The sequence below is a fragment of the Aphelocoma coerulescens genome, chromosome 4, assembly GCF_041296385.1.
Source record: "Aphelocoma coerulescens isolate FSJ_1873_10779 chromosome 4, UR_Acoe_1.0, whole genome shotgun sequence".
NCBI lineage: Eukaryota > Metazoa > Chordata > Aves > Passeriformes > Corvidae > Aphelocoma > Aphelocoma coerulescens.
Window position 1 is genome coordinate 29,034,434 of NC_091017.1, and position 22,503 is coordinate 29,056,936.

At 37.2% G+C, this 22,503-nt stretch overlaps 1 protein-coding gene across 3 annotated transcripts in view; it reads right to left on the bottom strand.

The window, feature by feature from the left end:
* The window catches only part of TBCK (TBC1 domain containing kinase), a 94,634-nt gene that overhangs the window by 17,942 nt on the left and 54,189 nt on the right, over positions 1–22,503 (bottom strand). For all 3 annotated transcript variants that reach the window (XM_069013298.1, XM_069013296.1, XM_069013297.1), the window contains one exon: positions 12,422–12,597. In XM_069013298.1, coding sequence (XP_068869399.1) covers positions 12,422–12,597 — 176 coding nt within the window. The remainder of the gene's footprint in view (positions 1–12,421; positions 12,598–22,503) is intronic.

Consider the following 22,503-nt stretch of genomic DNA (forward strand, 5'->3'; position numbering starts at 1 on the left):
CATTGTGAATTATCTCAGAAATATTCACAAATACTAGAATTTCTATGCTCCAGATTCTTAAAGATTATCACAGTAACAATTTTTCTGCTTCTAAAAAATATTCCTCTTCTGTTATCTTGTTTTAGATTGCAGTAATCACACCAATACATTATTTGCTTATAGCCCCAGGATTCAAGGGAACAGGAGTAGCACTCTGAAGAAAATGGAGGCATTACTAACTGGTGTTAGTCCAACTGACTCTTGTCAGCCTAGATTTTGTTTTGGTTTTTAACCATACTAGTTCCCCATTTATCTGAGGACTATTCCAAATTTAGGGAATATGCTAGACAAAACAGAGAGACGTACACTTTTTTTTTTTGAGTTATGTCCCAAAAAAGGCTTCTTAAGACTTCCAGCACTTAGAAATACCTCTGCTGTAAAGCAAGTTATTCAAAAGCCTTCAAAATTACAAACAAAATCAGTAATTCTACTTCAGGGAATATTACCTCACCAAACTGCCTTTTCATTTTATATAATAATATTCAAAACAAAAGTAGTTACAAATTGCTAGTCTCAACACATCATTTCCTTCCAAGTTCAGAAAAATAGTCAAGACACTTCATAATCAGAAAAATGCATAATTTATGGATAATGTATTATTTATTTCAACAGAATAGTCAATAATCAAGAGAGACCTGTTTCCATAAAAAAACCAGCGTGACAGGGCACAGCCAACTCCCAGCTGAATAGCTGAATTTTCCCAGGAATCATCCAAGGAAATGAATTGCATTAAAGGGGAGGAGGAAGAAAAAAGTCAAACTCTTCTCACAAACTTCAGAACTTGCCAAACTAATTCAGCAGTCCCACGTCTAGGGAATTCACAGCAGACACATTTGCAAGACCCAAGAAAGGCAGTAATGCAGAAAGAATACTGATTACATAAATACACACTTGGCTGGCACAGCTTAATTTGCCTGATGACAAACTGGCAGACATTGCTATGCTCTCCTCAGACATCAGCTTCTGCCTCAGGAGCATGTTTGAGGAGCAACACCAAGGAGGGAAGGGAGGCAAGTCTGCTGCAAAGAGTTCAGTCCTTGAAGCAGGTTCACATGATTATCGGTAACAATAAACACTCAAAAGTCACTGAACCTGACTGAGATGACCTGAATTAAGTCTTCTGGAGAAACTTTTACATTATGTTGGACTCTAATTATAAAACCACTTCCTACTTTTATTTGTGCAACTCTTGTCCATTCAGTTGATGGGATGAATGCCTCAGGGAAGAATGAAACCTTAAGAAGAAAGCATGAAATCTACAGAAGAAAACAAACCAACCAAAATTCACTTAATCACATACAAAAACATTTGCTCTTTATCTAAAAGTATAAAGCCATAAAAAGTGTTTTACAGGTACACACTATCTGTCCTGCTAATAGGTTTTAATAACCAGGACAAGCATTCTTTCTCTTTAACTGGGTTGAAAATAAGGAGAAACACATTCAGCTGTAAATTTTACAACCATCTTTGCCTTGACCTACTATGTCCAGACCTGCCTTAATGATAGATTCAGAGATATGACATCTCTATATAGGCTTTGAACAAAACTGAAGCTTCTCAACAGACTTGCTGGAAATAGAATTGCTGAATCAATTATTTCTCTAACAACTATTTTATCATACTAATTTATTTCCTTCAAATTGCAAAGTGAAATATATGCATGCACTTGTAAGATAATCTTTGTTAATTACATTAAAAAAATTCCTATATCTGCTGTATTTGGTAACAACTATATTTCATCTCAGGCATTTCCTCACAGGAATTTTCTAATGAACTGTCAGTCAGCAAAAGCTAAGGATGGCTAACATCAAGCTGTCAATTCTTCTACCCTGTCCTCACACCTCCTCTGCATAACCACCATCCTGAGACACATACTTGGAAACTGCAAGAAACTACTACAGAAACCGGACTTGAGTTTAATCAGCTCTTCAGGCTGTCATAGCCACTGAACACACAAATCTTGCAGATTCTTCTGAACCTTTAACCCCTTTCCTACTCCTCTACACAACAGTGCTCCAGCTGTTGTCTATCACTTCAGTGCCTACTCCCTTTGCCTCAGCATGGGCAAATAAGAAGAGATGTACAAAACACAGGCTGACATTTTAGACAGGAGTCTTCACATTTTTCAGGACTATTTGCTTCAATTCCCTGTTTAGGCTTTACTATGTCATTGCGGGCATTGCTTTCCAGCTGTGAAGAACCAGAAAGAAAAGCAGGTGAAGGAAGGATTTAAACCAAATCCTTTAAGTTAGGTTAGCTGCACTCAGAAAAGGTTTATGGCACTGACAGTGTCTTAGTAATGATTTACAAATATCCAACAAATTGTGAACAGGCCGTAGCATGTAAATGAGGTTTTGATTTCAGCTACATTAAGTTGCAGGTAGGCACCTCTCAGGACAGCTACTTACAACATCTTGTTGAATTTATAATTTGTAATTTTTTTTTGTTTTAAACAATGAAGGGAGCATAATGATTATCTCACAACCCAAGATTCCCATGATAGTAATACTCTATAGGCAGTACAAACAGGACAAATAAAAAAGAAAAAGCCAGGATAACCACCGGGAAAAGCTTAAAAAACCTTAAAAGCTTTTCACATATATCAAATGCGTGTTTCTTCCTTTCAGTTCTCTTCCTGCTGTGATCTATTTACTCTTTTCCAAGGCAGACATGGCACATACTTTCTAAAAAAACCTCCACTCTTTCTTAAAAAAGGCAAAAGCTCTACTTAAAGCACAGTACCAGAAGGTAAAGTCCAGTTACAAACTTGTGTTTTAGAGATTGTGTAAGAAACTGTATACTGACAACAATACTGAAATTGAGTACTGCTCATATACAGAGCATACCCATATACTTGCTGTCATTACCTAGGAAACATTAAAATTATCAGAAAGACACTCCCATTTTCACACATCCATGTACACACAAGTCTACGTGTGCTAAGATACTGAGCTTACTACTTAAGTTGCTTTATCTGTTTTCCTGCAAAGAGAAACTTATTTTAGCATATTCTAACTACAAACATGAATCTTGCTTTAGACTATTCAGCTAAAAGAAACTGTTTGTCAGGGAAGACTGCTTCATCAGCAGGATGGCAATAGCAAAAAGAGTACTTAAGCTGAAGTCTGAGGTCTCCTTGTTGCCCAGAAGTTTCTCTGACAACACCCTACATTCTTTACTTTCAAAGTACTTATTCTTCTCACCCCATTAATTTCCAAATAGGCCTGAGATTTATTAATCCATATGCACTTACTACTCTTAATAAGAAGAAATAGGCATTAAGAATTTAATTTTTTTTTAAATATTAGGAATTAAAGCTGCTTAACCATTCTCAATTTCAAAGTCAAGTTTCAAAAAGATTAAAGCACTCCAGAACATGAGACTGGTACAATCACAGCTTTTATCTCTTTTCCCACTAGCCTGTAATCTCTTACAGGCATTTCATCATGGCTTTTAAATGAAGATATACACTTCTTTTTTTGAGGAAATAGCCAAGGATCTTTAGTTCTGCTGGACCTGAATTCAACAGTCCCATCTGATAAACACAGAAGCTATAAAGGAACTTTCTATCCATGGAAAGGATAGCTTTATCTGAGTAGATGCAGGCTTTCTCCCCTTTGTCTTTGAAGCTGGCAAAACTTAGTGCAGCTTATTTAATATACTAGGAACTTCAGCCTGTATAATTAAAAGTATCAGTTTATACTTTAATTTAATTATACTTCAGTCAGTATAATTAGAATCTGGGGTTCAAGTAAAATACTCTATTCACAATATCAAGGTCCTTAATGAAGAAACATGTTTTCTGAAAGATGTCATTCCATAATTTTTGAACATATTTCTGAAATCAGTGTATATTCATGTACATAGAATAAGACTACAAAAACATCTTTAAAAAGCTTGTAAGATAATGGTTTAAGCCCTCCAGTCGCCATCCCCACCATTTTTTATGACAATTACTAGCAAAGGGTCATACTAAAAGGCTTCAGTGTTTTTTGATGTTCAATTGCAACTGTTTATAAAGGAGGAACAACCAAAATTTCAGATTTTAGTAACTCTTTCCTACAATTTTTCAACACTTGAGAGCCAGTGTTCTCTACACAACCTCTCTAGCAAACTGATTCTTACACTTCAGATTCAGTCCTCTGTAGCCATCATATTCTGCTTCTCATATTACCTAGTCAAGACACTGGTGTCTACCTTCTCCATGTTCCCTCTCCCTCTACTTCCTATTTAAGTTTGCTCCATTTTGTTTTGCAAGTTGTACTCTTCCACCTCCTCCACCATCCTAGCTCCCTCACAAAGCTCCCTGCTCCAGCACTCCCACCTTGGGAAGTGCAAACAGCAACTTCCAGCCAACTGTCAATCATAAACATCCTCCAAATGTCTGCACACAACTTTGTAGGCAGTCTACAAAAAACGTGAGTGAGCTCTGCTTGCCAAACCAGCTCATTATTAAGGAAACCTCTCTAAATGGAATAACATAATTGAGTGAATAAACTGAGTCAGCAGGGCTAAAAGTCAAGATATTCCCCTGCATGCAGCAGGGCAGACATGCTGCAAACTCTCAGTTATTGCCCCTGACATGATAAAAAAGGTAAAAGCTGCTCACCACTGCATGGAACCATTTCAAAACACAAAGCTGAGACATTATCTAGTCGTGCCTGAGAATACTCACAGGATACCTTAATGTGCAATAAAACTTGAAGTAAAAGCAGGAGCAAGAATGATCTTGCCAGCCTTGAATGCTTTCCATCAGTGCCTCTTTTTTCCCCTCTTGATAGATGCTCTGTCCTTGAAAAGAAACTGCATTCTTTTGATTCGAGAAAAATTATTACAGAATCTTTAGGAAACAGTCAGAGATTCCTCTGTCATGTTTAAAAACAAAACCAACCAGAATTTAGTATCACATCTCAATGCAAACTACAACTGTTAAAGGAATTTTCTTCATAATGTGATCATGTATGGTCAAGAGACCTTGGATTTAGACAGTCCACCTTTTTTCATCTGTAGTTGCTATTTATTCACATTCCTGTTTTCTGAACTGGCATTAACAGTGGCAGCTCTAGGACATTTTCAGTTATTTACCACTCTGAAGCCTGTCAAAACATACTGTTCAGGCTCTCCCTTAACTAGTGACTATTAAGATGAGTGCTGAATTTGAGTAACTGACAAGAAGTTTGAGAATATGGTCAGCCAGACAGTTACCCTGGAAGGGGAATGTGCTTTTCACATAAATCTCTTTGGATTTCTGCACCATTCCACCCATTTTAGAGACCTGGGCCCAAGCTTTGTTGAGCTATATGAAACTCATCATCAACATTTATTCCCATCAGCCTAAAATGTATTCATTCACATTTGCAGGATGGGCTCCATGACTAAATTTTGATGCAGGCTCAACTTTGGAACCAGTATGGATTCTTTCTTCTAGTTATGCTGTCACACACATTTGATAATCAGATTTTCCACTCCTAATAATGTCAGATGAGAAAATATATATACATTGCTGTAACACTTTTACTAATAGATGAAGATGGTGTTGACACAATGACACAGGCCACCAGACAATTTGTATGAGGCTATGAACTGCAAGAAGACAGTGACAGCATCAGGCAAGAGAGCTGCATCCAGAAAGTTTTTTCTATCCTCCAACTGCACTTCTTAATAAAGTTAGATCATAATGACACTGCATCCTGACTCAACTGAGAAAACATACAGCACCTAGCCTGGCCTGAGGTGCACTAAGAAAGGAATGTGAGGAATCCTAAGTTCAAGACTAGCCTAAGGCAGGCTCCTATAGAGCCGTATGTTGAGAAGAAGCATAGGGTAGGACAGAAGACTGAGGAGTAGAGGGAAAAGGCACCTTAAGCTGACATAACACAACCCCTCCCTATGTCATGGAAACTCTCTTAATGGCACAGTTACACAGCACTGTGCTCTAAGACCTAACTTTCACAGCAGCAGTATATGGCACACACAGGAGTTACTGCAAGCTGGAATTAGAGTTGCTGTGACTGGTAGGTAGCTACAGCTGTGCACCTGAGCATGTTCGTGTGTGAGACAAACCACTAAGATCCTCCAAAACTTACAAAATGTCTCCCAAACTCCATTGCTTCTAATGCTACAAGCACACACAAAAAATGTAACACCAAGTGGATAATTCCTCTCTGCAGTATCTAATTGTGCTCATCAGAAGCTGAATGAGGCATTACGCTATTTAAATCCGTGCTGGTCCTAAAGTGCATTTTAGCACAGTCAGTGGGTTATTTTGACTGTTACTTCTCTTGTAAAGTAAATTCACATAAACACTGCACTGCTCTTTCATTTTCCCTTTTTTAGATGCAGGCCACTATTTTTTAAAATAAAATATGGATTATTTAACAAGGTATGAAATAAAAGTTTCACTCAGGAAACTTTAGTTTGGCTTTGGACGCCAAAAAGACTTATTTCCACTATAGACCTCCCTCTCAAAGACTAAATGAGTCAGTCATAAAATACACGAAAACAAACAAAATAACAATTGTGTCTTCAGTCAGCCAGCCAGATTGCAAATCAGGACCACTAGAGCCTGAAAAATTACTCAAACATGGAGGTGTGTAATTATTTACTAATATTTTCCATGCATTGGAAGCGCCACCATTCTGCATTTTAATATTCTGGTAATTTTCTTTGGCAAGGACAGACATCAGACCATGCTACCACAGGCATTTCAGACAATGTCTTCTCACAGGATACATTCCACAGGGGCTAAGACTGGACATAGAAAGGAAAAACTGAGTTACCTTAAGTCCAAACTATTTAATAGCTGCAGCAAACTTGAGTGCACTATTCTGCTCTGTTTACTACTTTATTGTGGATCCAACCTCTGTCTTGTTAACAGCTCATTCATCAATAAGTTCCACACGTCAAAGAGTGGTGAAGATAGCTGCCATATTCCTTATAGTCCCACACAGTGGCTACTACTTATGATTTTTAAAGTAAATTTCTTTCTCCAATAGTATGACAAAACTGGAAAAAAACCAAAGAGGAAGAAAAAAGGAACTCCTAATATTTAATTGATCAAAGGCTATCAAACCTAGAATCTGATAAAACAATTTCCAAATTGGGAAAAAAAAAATTAAAAAGGACATTCCTACAAGATGCAGAGAGAAAGAACTGGCTAGATTTTTAAAAATAATTAATTTTACTGGTACAATTACCCTTTCCCCCTCTGCACATTTGTTAATCAGTCATGGAATCCCAATTGTGGAAGGTCTAAAAGGTCAAATACACCCATCTTTCAACTTCAAAGTGGGTATAATGGCAAAGGCTTGTGAGGAAGGACTAGTGGACAATCAGTGAATCCAGAACCTGAGCCTAAGGCTGCAGCAGAGAGTGCTCTGGCTGCTCCAAATGCTCCATTTACATTCAAAGCAGATAAACACATCCTAGGGAGACCTGAAAACCAAGTCTATGCAAAACAAGCTTACAGTCCTTAAACACGATCTAGAGTGTCTCACAAACTATTTCTGTCTCATATAAATAATATTTAGATCATTATAAACATACTCCTTTAATTCTGTCTCAACTAAGCAGTACATTGGTTTCAACGAGTTTACATTCAATTAAAATAATTGTAATTTGTATCACAACTTAAAAAAAAACCAGCCACAGCATTCATTAGAGACTTTAACATTTAGCATCAGTTATTTCCTGAGCCTTATACTTTGTATTTTATCCACTCTGGCAATTGATTTAATATCTCATCTTCTACCAGAAAAAGTCCTAAAACTATAGAAAATACATAGAGATTTTTAAGACCAGACAGAGTAAAAAAGGTGCTAAATAAGGCTTCCTTCAGGTAACTTAATCTGCAGAACCAAAGTACTGGAAGCAGAAGTTTCCCTATACTCCCCACTTCCTGGTACCTGGCTGCCTGGCTGGTAAGTACCGAAAGAATTTTAAAAAGCTAACCAAAAAACAGAGAAAGTTTTGAAGTTTGCAACAATTCCTAAAATACTTGCCAGAATGTGATGGGCTTATGACATGTCTAATTAAACAGGGACTTGTTTATTCACTCACAAGAGAGGGACATAAAAAGCGCATTTTAATCAACTCATCTAAAAAATTACAAATAACCCCAACTTCTCACTCAAGTTGTTGGCAGCTACAACCAGAAAAACAGAAGCATCAAAGGCAAATGTGAAATAAATTAGAAGCATTAACTGAGATCCTGATCAGTTAATGCTTTGCACAATTTGAACTAAAGACAAATTTGAGTAACAGCTTTCTGTTGAGTGTAAGAACAATGGAAGAGGAAAACAAAATCAAGTTCCATACAAAAACAGAAGACAAAAGAAACCTGAAATGGGTCAAGGCAGTCAGAAGACCCTTTAGGCAGAATATAAGTAGCAGCCATTATGAACAGCACGAACATCATACAGATATTTCTTAGCTTGTACACTGAAACAGAAGTGTTGGTATACACTACTGACCATGCTTCTTTTTGAAGAATAAAAGGATTTATACATCAGTTATTTAATGGCTTAAAACCTAGCTAATATATTTTATACGGACAAATACTTCCTAGGTGCACACAGGAACTCAGAAGCGAGTGCTGCTGTATGACAAATAGGCCTGAATTCCCATCTGTAGGAAGTTTATCACACAAGCTCTCCTTAATTACTGGCAAAGGAAAGTTATCATTTGGAAACTTTGCTCATACTACTTCTGATAAAACCATGTTTTTCATATTTGTGTTGTTCAAGCCATTAAGAGATCTTGCTGCTTAGGTATTTCTACTGCTTCATCAAAAACTAAAAGCTGAACCAGACTGTTGGCATTTAAATCAGTGCAAGGATCAATAATCATCTGGTAAACATTTCTCCAGTTGAATGCTTTCATTCCTCAACATCTGTCAGGAACTCCCACCCTTGAAAAGAGAACTGTGAGTAGAAGAACAAGGCAAAGCTGCAACTGTATCAGTCTCTGCATTTCTGTGAGTTCACACATGAGCAGATAGAGAAGCTGCAACATTTTCTCCTTTTTATTTAGAATTATCCAAGTAGCCGGAGAGAGTGTATGTCTACCATATCTATAATAATGGAGACACAAATACAGCAGACAATTTTTATACTACAGTGTTATTTGTCTCTGTGACTCCTGGACATTCAGGGAAAATACTTTGGGAATTTCCAGGGTATAAAAGTAAGTTTCAGGAAGAGTGAGAACAAAAAAAAAAATCATCCATGTACTGGTAAAGAAAAGTTACAGACACAAGACTGAGTAAATTGCAGTGTAAATGAAGTAGTGAGTTTAAAGGTTTTCTTCTGTTGTTATTTTTGACATTTTATCTTTCTCAAATAAACATGCAAACTCACTTAAGATGCACATTCATTTTCTCTGAAACTATTTCCTCCTTGAGATTTTATCTCAGTAGAAATATGCTTACTAGCTGAAAGAGTAAAAGATTAAGCAACACACATGTCCAGGAGGAAAAAAGAGAGCACCCAAGACTATTTATGAAGTTGCAAATAGATGCCACTAAAATAAAAACTAAGCAATGCTAGTGATAAAAAAGAGTCAAAACAGTTTTGTTTTACTGACTGCTGATTCAGGGAGAAAAATGCACACCCAGAGGGGAAATACTTCTCCTGTTATTATTAACCAAAGCACAGTAACATGCAGATACACAGAAATACTTGAGTAGCCAATAAAAAGCACTTAAGAAACAAACTGAAGCAGCGTAAAAAGAAAACACACATATATAGAGGTAAGAGACAGCTGGTGTTTACAATTAAAAATACTAAACATTTAATGTTTCAAGAAGTCATAAATTACCTTCAGAAGCAAATCCATAACTTTCTTCACAAAGGAATTGTTTCATACCCTACCCACTTTAAAATACAGAGGTGACCCACAAATATAAAACTGGAAATAGAAATGTAGTGCAAAGTACTCGTCCAAAGAATGACCAACTAAATAGGTAAGGAAACAGCAAAGTTATTTTTTAACAGCTAAACTGAAGAGCAAGGACACAACAGTGTTTTAGAAAATCCATTTAAAGGGTACTGTGTGTCCTAAAGATTGAACTCAGATTTCACTGCTTTCAAGTAGATTAAAAGTTTCCCCATGGCAGCAAACACCAGTAGAGGGCATGTCTGAAGAAAGAGATAGATACTTCCAGGATTAAGGCTAAAAATGCCCCCAAACAAACACAAACCACACCACCTTTGTGTGTAAATAGTGTATTTCACCAATAATTTCAATTTTTTAAAATCAATATTGCTCTAATCCCTGAGAAGTGTCATTTTATGGAGACAAACATCCAAAAGTGCAGAACTGGTCACAGAGACGTAGCTCATTATGGACTCATGTTACATGGGACTTTCCAAGTCTGAACTACGGCTTCTGACTGAATCATAACGTACTTGACTGATATCTATCCGTCTCAAAATCTGACACACAAAAATAAAGCACATGGAAGCACACAACACATTTGCAGACTATAATTTAAGATATGAATAGTCTTTATTTTGTCCATGAGATTAGTTTCCTCTTTGCTCACATATTTCTGTACAGATCCCAGAACCTATACAGCTCTCTTTCATATGATGAGCTAAAAACCAAAATACAGCAGTAAGCAAAAGATCCAATATACTTGTGCTTCAAAAGATATTAAACCTCCAGCTGCACTGCAGTAAATGAAGAGGTCTTTCCTGTTAGGCAGACAGAACTAGAAATGAAAGAGAAGGCAATAGAAGTTCTAGTATTTATTTCTCTCCTCTTTAACATACCAAAAACATTTGCTAAGTTTCTTGGAAACTGTGGGACGGATGAGCCTAATTACTGACACTATAAACAAACACAACTTCTGGTATGCAAATAAAAACACTATCAAGAAAAAAACATCCAAAATATTTCTCAGGAAATGGAAGAATACTGAAAGAACCTTGCTCTATCTGAAATAAGGATTTTTATCTCTGTTACAAATACAAATCTTTTTGTTATTTATTAGTTCAGTAGACTAGTGCTGTTTTCCCTCATCTCCCTCTTTGCTACAACCAAGTGCTTTGACTCTTGCTTGTAAACACAAGGCAAAAGCAAATGCCTGGGAATCAGAAGACTTGGGTTTTTACTCTTTTGTCATAACATTCAGAAAAGCTAGCACATACACAAAATAATTTTCACTGTTAGCACTGTCAGGCATCTGACCAGACTGCCAAGAGAGACTGAATACTTTCCTTGAAAGTTCTCTTGACCTGATGGATCAAAGTCCTGGGCAACCCCATCTGAATTCAGTGTCACGTGTGTTTTCTGCAGGAATTTGTACCAGATGACCTTAGGAGGACCTATCTGAATTACTCTATGAAAGTGCAGCCCTTGGCTCCTTCAGAAAGCCTCTCTACATATCTCTCCAGCAGCACAGCAGCAGTTATGCTGGCTACAATTCCTGGATGACAACAACCAGTATTCCGCTGTAATTTCATTTTTCTTCCCCAGTGCCTTTCTACATCTACCTATTGTTTCTTAAATCCTGTAAGGTCTTTGAAGTTTCCTTTTGTTCTTCATTTGCATGTCTGCACTTGCAGCCCTGGATTTGTAGCTAAGGCTTCCAGAAATTAAAATAGAAATAAAATAAAAACTAAAATAAAAAACAAGAAAATGACTGAATATCAAGCTCCAGTTTAAGGACTAAAAAGTAAAGAGTCATTTGAGTGACAACACCTCCTCTTAGTTTCCTAGTAGTTAGGAAAAACAAATGGAAAGACTAAAACCTAACAAAATTCACCAAACAGATACAGCAGGTCTATATATACTTCCCCTATTATTGTAATGTGCTCATGAATGAAATGATTGTAGGAGAAGGTGGAAGGAAAAAAACCACAACAAAATAAAATTTAATTTTTAAGAGACTAACTAGATTTATACTACTGAGAGGAAGGAAAGGAATAATTTTAAACCACCAGTCTTCAGATAGCGCATCAGACAAGAAAAACAACCATTAGATTCTACTAGAGAGATAGAAGAAAAATCTTTTTAGTAAACTGAGTATCTATTTAATGCAGATATTCTCTTAGTTATTAGTTACTCCTTGCCAAGATAAACACAGGCATAACTCACCTAATAAACTCTCAGAATAACTTGTGGCATATCCTTTACCTCACATGCCAAGATGGAAAAAGCAGCCAGAGGTGCCTGCATCACTTTCCAGTTCCCTATTTCTCACTGGCAAACTGTTCTCTTAACTGGTTTTCTCCTACTATAAAGCCTGTTAGTAGTTCTGCAGGTGACCTGTGGACATTAGTTTGCTGTAGTAGCAGGACTGAAGGAGCAGGAGTTGGGAGAGACAGGAGAAACACGCAGTCTGAACAATTCTCCCTGCTCCAGTTCCCAGGTTACTTACTAGGTCACTTCGAGGAGCTTCCTGGTAGTCTGCTGAGAAGCAGGACACGGAGCTCCGGGCGCCGCCGCTCTCCGGGGCTGGCCGCGGAGGCTGCGCATACTGCCGGTAGGTGGCACTCTTGGGAGTCCAGCGGAACAGGTTGATTGACTCGCGAACACAGCGCTCAATATCGATCTCTGCAAGGGGTTTAAAGGAAAAGCAAGGAATGCAAGAGAGAAATATCAGTAAAGCCAAGTAATCCAGCTATGACATTGCTGAATAAACACATATCCATCTATACCTTTGTCTGTCTCTCTGTGACTTGCTCAAAGGAAATGTAGATTTCAAGAACATGTTCCCATTCAAAAAGAAAAGCACTCAATTTTTTTATTAAAAACTAGACATTTTAAGAGCTAATTTTATCCCCAGTTATGTAGTGAAATCTGTTTAAGGGAAGTGTATCAGAACTTCAATCAATGCAAAGTCAGGACAGTAACTGAAGTCTAGTCATTGTAAGGCATCTTAAAGTCTTTACAAGTCAGACTACTGACTGCTCAATGTAAGTTCATGCAGTTCATCGTAAGTAGATTTTCATACAGTGTACAGACATCAGGATTTTTTGGATCATCTGAGTGTCTTATCTGTCAGTTAAATCCTACTAAGAGCCAGAACCAAAAGCTGTCAGCTACTGAATTTCGAATGGCCTGCCATTTTGACAAAGCTACATGCTATCTGTTTGCTGGAAAACAGGAGTTTTCAACATTAATTTGTGCTTGATGGCAAACATAATGGATTGTTTTAGAGATTTTAGAGAATTTTTTAAACAAACAAACAAACAAACAATACAGTCCAAAACCCAATCAGTCATCCCAATGAAACATCCTGGCTGAAAGAGTGAAGTGCCATAGTGATAATATGTTACTCAACTTGTAAGGAAAGCTGGCACGTATCACATGGGAAGCATCCTAAAATAAGATGTGGTCAATTAAAAAGTACAAAAGTACAATGAAATACATATGCAAAAGGAAAAAAGCGAACTACTGAAAGTGTATTTTTCGCAACACTAAGCATCCTGCATCTATCTTCTAACAAGATATAACATAAAATCCATTTACTCTTTTATCACTATAAAAGGACTGGTTAACTTTGCACATCCTATATCTGGTCTCAAGAAGAGAAAAACGATCCTAACGTGCATTTTAAGACAAAACTGGTATAGTGCAACAGACAAACAGCAGGGATATCATCACTTCTTGTGTCTGTCCCAAGATCTTGTATGATTCATTACAACAGTCATGATTTCGATTAAAGCATCAGCTTCCATGAAGAAAACAGAGGCATTGTAGCCAGGCTTTATTTATATATCTCAAACAGATTTGATGCACTGCCACCAATCACTCATTGCCATCAGCAGATTTGATGCCTTGCCATCAATCTGGCAGCTACTTCAGAAACCTCAGTCATTAGCAGGGTGGTTAGCAGAAGCTGAAATTGAAGCTTGGGGCAGAATAATCTAGTTGGATGAGATTGACTTTGTTTAAAATCTGAAAGATGTGATCTATTACTCTCCCATTCAAAAAGCTGTCCATATTCAGGTAGGATACAATCTGCAGCAGATGCCTTAATTCCGTTGATGACAGCATGCTTATGTGCTATCTTGCTTCTAAAAGTCTGAAAAGTCTGAGAGTAAAGCTGTGGCTTACCCAGTTTTAATTCTAGCTCTAAAAACCTTGTTGTGGATGTGTGAAAGTAAACCACAATTCTTCCTGACAATATCAGGTTCCCTAGCGACTTGGGATAATAGATGTCAAAGATAAATGGAGTATGTGATGTCTCAACAGTAGCTAACCATTTTTCATTTTGACTATACTGCAATAGAAGGCTGTTATTTAGCAACATTCCCAAAGAAAATCCACACAACTGGAGAATTTTACACAATTTCTAAATTCAGGTAAAGAGAGGAGATGCCTTTAACTGGTTATTATTCCTAAAGTTCCAAAAACACCCTAAAGCACCATCATTACAGTAGCACTTTTTTCTACATTTCTGAAAACTCATTGTATTTATAAAAAGTTGAAATTTTCAGTTCAAGACTGTAGTGTATTTATAGCAGGGCTGTGGTTTCTTTCTTTGTTTTGTTTTTGTTTTTCTTTTGTAAAGAGACTGCTGTAATTGAGTTATAAGCCCCATTTCCTGAGATTCTTAGCTAAGGAAACATTAGTAGTACTTCTGTAATAAAGGATATGAATGCAGAATTTAGCCAGCAAAAAAAAATATATATGAACACCAATAATTAATAGCATGAGAAACACTTGGCTGTGAGAGGGCATAATAGCCTACATATATCTGAAATTGAAAACAGAGAATGGGGGGATGGAATAGGAACGCTGTTTGCAGTAAAGCTACAGAAAAGCTAAAAGCAGAAATCGAGACTGACAGTGTTAAACACAGAAAAGGGTCAAAACATTTTTCTTAGAAACAAGCTCTGTAATTCCAAAAGGAATCCATTTTAGAGAAGTGGAAAATAGGCTTGGGCACTGGAACAGGCTTCCCAGGGAAGGGGTCACAACACCAAAGTTGACAGAGTTCAAGAAGCTTTTGGACAACACTCTCAGGCACATGGTGTGACTCTCAGGGTATCCTGTGCAGGGCCAGGAGCTGGACTCAATGATCCTTGGCCCCTTCCAACTCAGTTTATTTTGTGTGTGTGTGTGTGTGTGTGTAAAAACAACAACCAGTTCTCACAAATCAGGATGTTAGTAAAAAATGTAGGAGTCTGTTTTTCTGTGATTTTGGAATGCTTGGTTTCTCACTTCTACTAAGCAGCATTTCAGGAGGACAGCAAGCATGGCTGAAAATGAAACTCCACAGATCAAGAGAGAATTAAGCCATCTAAAGCCTAAAACAAATTTACAGTCTGTCAATTAATTGATCTGCTTCTCAATAATGCAAAATAAAAACTACAACAAAGCAAATGGGGTTTCCACAAGTAACAATAAAAAAACCCCCACAACCACAAAATGCCCCCCAAACCATGTGCAAACCATAGGCACATGCATGCATATAATATGAGAACAGTCAACATCTAGCACCAACAAAGGAGACAAGACTATGGGTGGTAAAAGAATTTACTCAAAGAATTTACTCACATTCTTTTTTAAAAAACAATTGCTTTCAGGATATTGGAGTTTAAGACTACATTAAACTGGTATAAATATTTACAGAATATTTTTAGCCACATTGCATGAACAGGCTTCACACTTGGGTAATCTTCAAGCCTGTCTTCATCATTTGTTTGCAATTTCAGTTTAAGAAAAATCACTTCCTGTCAGTAACTAAAATGCAATGCAATCTTGTGCAGCCTTGCTGGATAAGATCTTCTCTCCTCTTTTTGGCTAATAAGTAAGGGTCTGCTGCACTACTTCAATCCCGATTCCTTCCCATGCCCTTTCAAATATATGAAAAATGAGTCAGTCTCTGGTGAAATGTCCATCTTTTGTTATCTCCCCAAGACTGTGCATTCACACAGCATTAATCCTGCCTGTACTCTTCCTGCTCCCAAGTCACTGCACTACAAGCCAGAAAACATTAGAGCTTCCACATTATTAGAAACATACCACTGATATGTCAGAAGCACATCAAGCCAGAGCCTGGATTCTTGGACAGGACTATGAACAAACAGACTACCTCAGCAGAATGCCAGAGTACTTGACACGAACAAACAACTTAGAAGAAGATTCTTCTGAGAGCAGGCTCTGCATACATCTCCAGGTGTGAGCAAGAAGTGAACAGTAACATTTAGAAAGGATGAAGAGGGCATGCTCACTCATGGAGATGTACATGTAACATCTCTGTGTTCTCCAAGGTCCCAGCACTGGGGTATTTTGTAGTTTAAAAATTATGTGCCTTCTGTTTTTATTAAGACAAATTATTTCACTGGAACATCTGTAATGAAAACATGCTGATGTTACATGGTGTCATTAAATCTGAAGTGTGAAAAAATTTAAGGCTGACTTAAAACATAATAAAAATACTATAAAAATAAGTTATAATTTCAAAACTCAGTACCTCTTCAAATTATTTTTGAGAAATTGCAGAGTGCCTGTATTTCAAAAAGTCAAAGCTGGAACCCAAGTATCTTAGGAAGCAAAGTCACAAGTTTACTTTCAAACATTAGGTTTAGGAGTTCTGGTTCAAATGAGATCAAGTATTTCACAGTCAAGCAGCAATCAAGACTTACAGGAAACAATTCTGTGGCACCAGCTAATTGCTCAGCATCAAAAGGCTTCACTGACATATCTAAATAATACAGCAATCGAAAAAGGTAGGGGTAGGGAAGTGAAAGAAAAGTTATCTAACAGTAACATCTTTGTTTTGCCATGGCCCCATCCTAACATTAAGCCTACTGAAATGTTTTGCTCCTTTTCTGAACTAAACTTACTGTTTATTCTAAGATGTTTTTCATTTTGCTTTGTTCATGCTAAACTATAACTTCTTACCAAGATGCTGCCTCCCTCTATCCACAGCCTCAACTAAGAAGGATGGCTCAGCCTGACATGGCTGCTTTTTAAGCTATGTACATTTAAGGTTTATTATTATAGATACAGGAGACAAGTAGATTGCGCTTGCAACAGATGTTGAAAAAAGCATCAGTTTAAATGCAATACACCTGTGACAAAAGCACATAGAATTTTTTATTTCTACAGCAAAACTGGATGTGCATATGCTGTTCACAGCAAGTGAAGGCAAATAATGGAGAAAAATGTAAGATGAATGGTTCTTTCCTAATAAAAATCTACACAGACCAAGTCTTTGTGTGCAGTTAATCAATTCCAGAGCCTTTTCCTTCGGTAACAGGATACCAGTTAAGAAACTCAGCCAAAATAAACTGCTTCTGCATTTTGGGAATAGCCCAGAATTATGAGCTTGGTTTGACATCTCCATCATAAATACTTTATTACAACCCTGCCAGGCAACATCAGCTTTCACCACACAGCCACATAAATAGGCCAGAAATCTCTGTGCTATTCAGCTCTGGAGCTGAATAGGTCAGTCAGTTCAAACTCCTAATTCCTGCTCTTAGAAGAAATAGAGGTGAAAGGCCATAAACTCTTTTTTCCTGATGACATACAAAAAGATACACTGAGTGTGCATATTTAACAGGACAAATCTAGGAAGAGAAGTGACATTTCTATCCAACATCTCTGTATCTATTACTATAAGAAGGTTATTATAAATGAAAAAGTCAATGCAGAACTATTCTTTTTACATTATTTATTTCATACATTGCAGGATAGTTGAGTGACTTCATTTTTTTATGGACAGCAGTAGAGAGAAGCAGCAGCAAACACTATGAATTATTCCCTAGACATTAGACTGCATAAAGGGCAAACATGGATTCTTTTCTTACTTGTGATTGCAAAAATTCCTCTGACTCAGCAGTTCAGTGAAAACGTTTACTAAAGAATGCCTTCCAGTATGGAAACGTGACAGTGTCCTGCACTGATTGAGATGAGCCGAATGCCAAGTGACTGTACAAAGAGTAAAGCTTTACTGTAAGGCAATCACCAAATGCCACATGCTGTCTTACTGAGAAAGAATACAGAAATAGAATACACAAAGACTGTAGGTAAGCTCCAACAAGAAAGAGCGTTCTAAACATTTTTATGAGGTGTGCCCGTGCTGCTGAACAGCAGACACTTCTACAAACTAACAAACTGTTGAAGACATGTGGACCAGCCCTAACACAGGGTAGGATACTGGCCAATGACAGATGCACAGGAATTCACAATATATAATAGAAATAGTCAGATGAAGGCTACCATGACAAACTTGAGAAATACAGAAGGGGAAATAAAGCAGCACAGCAGAAAATTGAACATAACTTCATAGGTAGATGATAACCAGAAGATGCATAAAAGGACAGGTTTACAAAATTGCAGGGATCAGCTCAGAGGAGAAACCTGTGAGAAAGCCATGGCGATGAGGAACCTGTGGTGCCACCCACACAACATCCAACAACAGCCAATTTTTGAAAGAATAACTCTTTTCTGGCTTTTCTATGTTCTTTTTGTTGTAGTATTTGCTAAATGTCTGTTAAATCAGTTTTAGAATCTGAAATACTAGTGAAACTCACCTTCTTTATGCTAAATCTGTGCTTCACAGAAATAATATGCAAATACTGAAACTCAGCATGCAAAACTAGAGATCATGCTGTTACAGGTTTCCATCTGGGTGGTAACTATGAGCTACTGCAGTTATTTCCCAGGAGTAATGGGTATAAACCTGTAAAAACCTCTACAGTCAGAAACTCTGACCAGGCTAGATGCTTATAAAACTGATGACTCTCATAAGAGCCATAAGTAGAAGACCTTTGTATTAGCATAGCTCTCCTGTTAGCCTTCAGGATATTAATAAGGAAATAACATGAGGTAACTCAGATTTTCTGCTTTTAAAGTAAGACAAAAGTTCAGGTAATCTTGAAAAGGAGTACCTGTTGCCATGAGAAAAGGATGAAGGCCTCTAATTTGACCTGTTTGCTCCCATACCAATGATGGAAAAACTCCGGGTAAATATAAATACAAATAGAGAATTTAGATCTGCCTAATGAGTATCCTGAACCATGTAACACTCTCAAACTGCTAGAGCAAGCAACATTTTACTCAGAATTGAAAAGTTATTTCCCACAAATACAGCAACTGTAAACAGGAAGGATAATCATCTTGTTTATACTTAAAACTGCTTTCATTTATTAAAAAAAATGCCTCAGCCATTTGGCACTACAGTAGATAACTTACTGAGATCCAAAACTTCCAGTGTTTACTACTAGTCAAGTCTATGTTAGTGTTTCACATAGCAAAACTAATAGCTTTAAGTAACTAATATCAGTCCAACCTTGTCAGTTTACATTTTTGAAGTTACTCAAAGCTTGCTGCATAATTAACCTACTCATAAGCCACGGGAAGAAGTTCCCTTATTCTGTGAAAGAGCTAAGTTAACACTCCTCATTTGAATTTACACATGAAAATATTAAATTATACTCAAGACATAAAAGTTTGTAATTTCAGGGTTGCATTCCCAGCAGACAAATTTGTGGTTTACCAGCTTACACAATTGCTTACATGATTTGTCTCCTTAGAATGGTGCTATGCTTCTTTTTTTTACTATGAAGACTGAAGAACCAGCAAGAGACTGTCCAGCTCCTTGCCTTGCTCTAAAGCCAAATGCAGCGTGACCAGCCTATCCTCCCTATCCCCTACAGATGCTTGCCTAGACTTCTCAGATTTGTGAAGTGACAGAGGTGTCACCTGACACACCCATGCTGGTTACTCAGACTATTTCTCATCATTTTTAGAATGCAGGCAACATTGTTCACATAAAATGTGAGCTCTTTCCAGTTGGGATACCTGTTCTCCCTGAACAAGTTTTGCCCTTCAATACTAACACTGCAGTCCTGAAATTTATTCCAAGCTTGCAATATCAATAAAGTCTTCCCTTTAGGTACAAACCCTGCTCTAGTTCTCCATGTTTAGTTTTGGTCTTTCTGTTGATTTCTACTAAACTCCAGTATACTCCTAGTATATTAAAAATGAAGAAATTTGGACAGACAGAATCAAATGCCCCAGGCCGATTTATAAAGGCAAGAGTTTAAGTGAAATATTATGTGAAAGTAAATCAAAGGGAATTGACAGCTATCCCAAAGTGTAAGAGCACGGAGAGTTCACTTAACCTCATTTCACAGTCCTTATTTTGACAGAAAGATTTTTCTAGCTCTCAGTGTGTACTGCCATTCCAATTCTGTATTTAAGCAGTTATGTGTATCTCTATTACAATGCTAGATATACACTCCCCAAATATATCTACAATCATACAGAAATGTGCTGCTAATGTACATTTCAATCAAGAATTTTTAATACTGCATTATTTGTGCAGCTCATTTAAAAATTCTCCTCAATTAACAGTTAGAGAACGAAAGATTATTGAGCAGAACATTTATACCTGTAAGGCAAACAAACATATTCAGCATAACAAAATTATAAACAGATACCCTATGAGGCACCTTGCTCTGTCAGCAATGTTCTCCACAATTAAGGGAAAGGAAAAAGGAAAAACATCTAGTACACACTATTTCTTTCTAAGCATTAGTCTAATCCTGAAGCAGTTGCTATGCCTGTAGTTTTAATGGGGAAAAAAAAAGGATATACTTTCCCAAGACACCTTTGTAATGAGGAAAAAAAAAATAATTCGCCACATCTAGGAACAAAGCTCAGATAAGAGCAGCCTGACTTTTGTCAGTTCATGCCTAGAAATCCTAGAAATGCTAGTATGCTTGACAGCCTACCCTCTTGTACTTTCATTTTATTCCAGTGTAAAGGTGTACAAAATCCTACATGACTAACAGATGGATTATTCTATTTTCTGAAGAGCCTTTTCACTATGAAGAGCACTATCAGGGGTCTCTCAAGAAACAGGAGGCACTACCTGTGTGTCAGACTGTTTTAAAGACATGGACTAGGAAAGTTCTACCAATGAACTCACTTTTTACCCTTCTTATGAAGCATCATTCATTGCAGCAGACAGACCTTTGCTAAAGGATATATATTTGATTTTCTTCTGCCAGTGACAACCACAGACTACAACAAAGGATTTCAGTATTTCTTTCCTTAGTGTGTCACCCACTCCAGCATTTCTCTTCAGTCTCAAGAGGGTAGAATCTATAATCTAGAACTGTTTTGTTTGTGTCACAATGAGTGTAAAAGGTGAATAATTAAAGAATTCACAGCCTCAGGTAAAAAAACATCAATCTTACAGTCTGACACTACCAGACAGCCTTGTTGAGCAGGTGTGCCCTAACAAATCTCTCTGCTTCTGTCCCAAAACCAATAATCTTGAGGAATTGCATTATGAAATACACTTGCATCTCCAAAAAGCCATCTAACATAGCAAAGATGAGCAACATGCTCAGAAAAAGATGCTTCCATAAATATCAGTCTGACCTACATATTTCAAGAAAAGAAAACTAGGAAAAGTGACTTCCTTTTAAATTCTGATGTCTTTTGATATTTCCAATCAATGTTTTTGTCATAGTTACAACACCATTATCATGTGTATCAAGTGAACGAGACCAAAGTGCTGTTTTTCTTCAGTTATATGGTAACTTAAAAAAGTAGTCAGCTTCATTAAGCTTCATGACAAAATACTTTCCAGTGCTATCTTCCATGAACAACAAAAGAGCGCTACGTCAAAATTTCATAGCTGAAGTTAAAGAAGTTTCCCTTTAGAAGAGTTGTTATGGCTTCTGTTCCTCAGAGCCCTGATCTAAGCAATAAGACATTTTCAAAAGTGTATGAAAAAAGTCAAACTCTAATCAAAACGATGTATTAACTTTTTTTATCCCTATTGCTCACTGGAAAATGACAGACCACTGTTTCTCTTGTCAGTCCCTTCAAAGGTGGTGTTTTAATCCCTGAGGTTACATTTTCCTTGGAGGAGCGCTGAAACAAATGGGAACAGCCACCAAACACCCACAAACTCAGTGTGGACATGGTGTCCAACTGCCATTTTTCCTCTTACAAGATCTATATTAACTAAATGCTGAACCACCAGAAATTCCAGTACAGTAAGCGTATGGATCACAGACATGTGCAGACAAAGGATCTTCAGGAAGCAAACCAGCAGAAAGTAAAATGGTAGCTACCTAGGGTCAGAAAAACATCTGAAGTAGAGTTTTCTGATGTGTGTCTAATTTTGCTGCTGTCAACAGAAATGTATCATTCAAAATTGCTCCATACAATCTTAGTAGAGAATTTCTACTATTTTTTAACCTCCAGTCCATTTATAAGCTGGATGCAATCCTTCTAAGCATTCATATGGCTTCCACCATCATGAAATTCAGCATTTTGGCACATCACTAGAATGGCAATGGAAATAATAATTTCTTCCAAATTAGAGAAACTCTGTTCCCTAGAGAATCATTTATGTCTGTGGTCTGACGATAGCCAGATCTTGCATCTTAAAGCCACATGCCTGTGTCTCACAAAGCATAATCCCTCTGTTTTCCACTTCAACCATTTTAGTGTAGCTCCTCATTGCACTGATTGCAA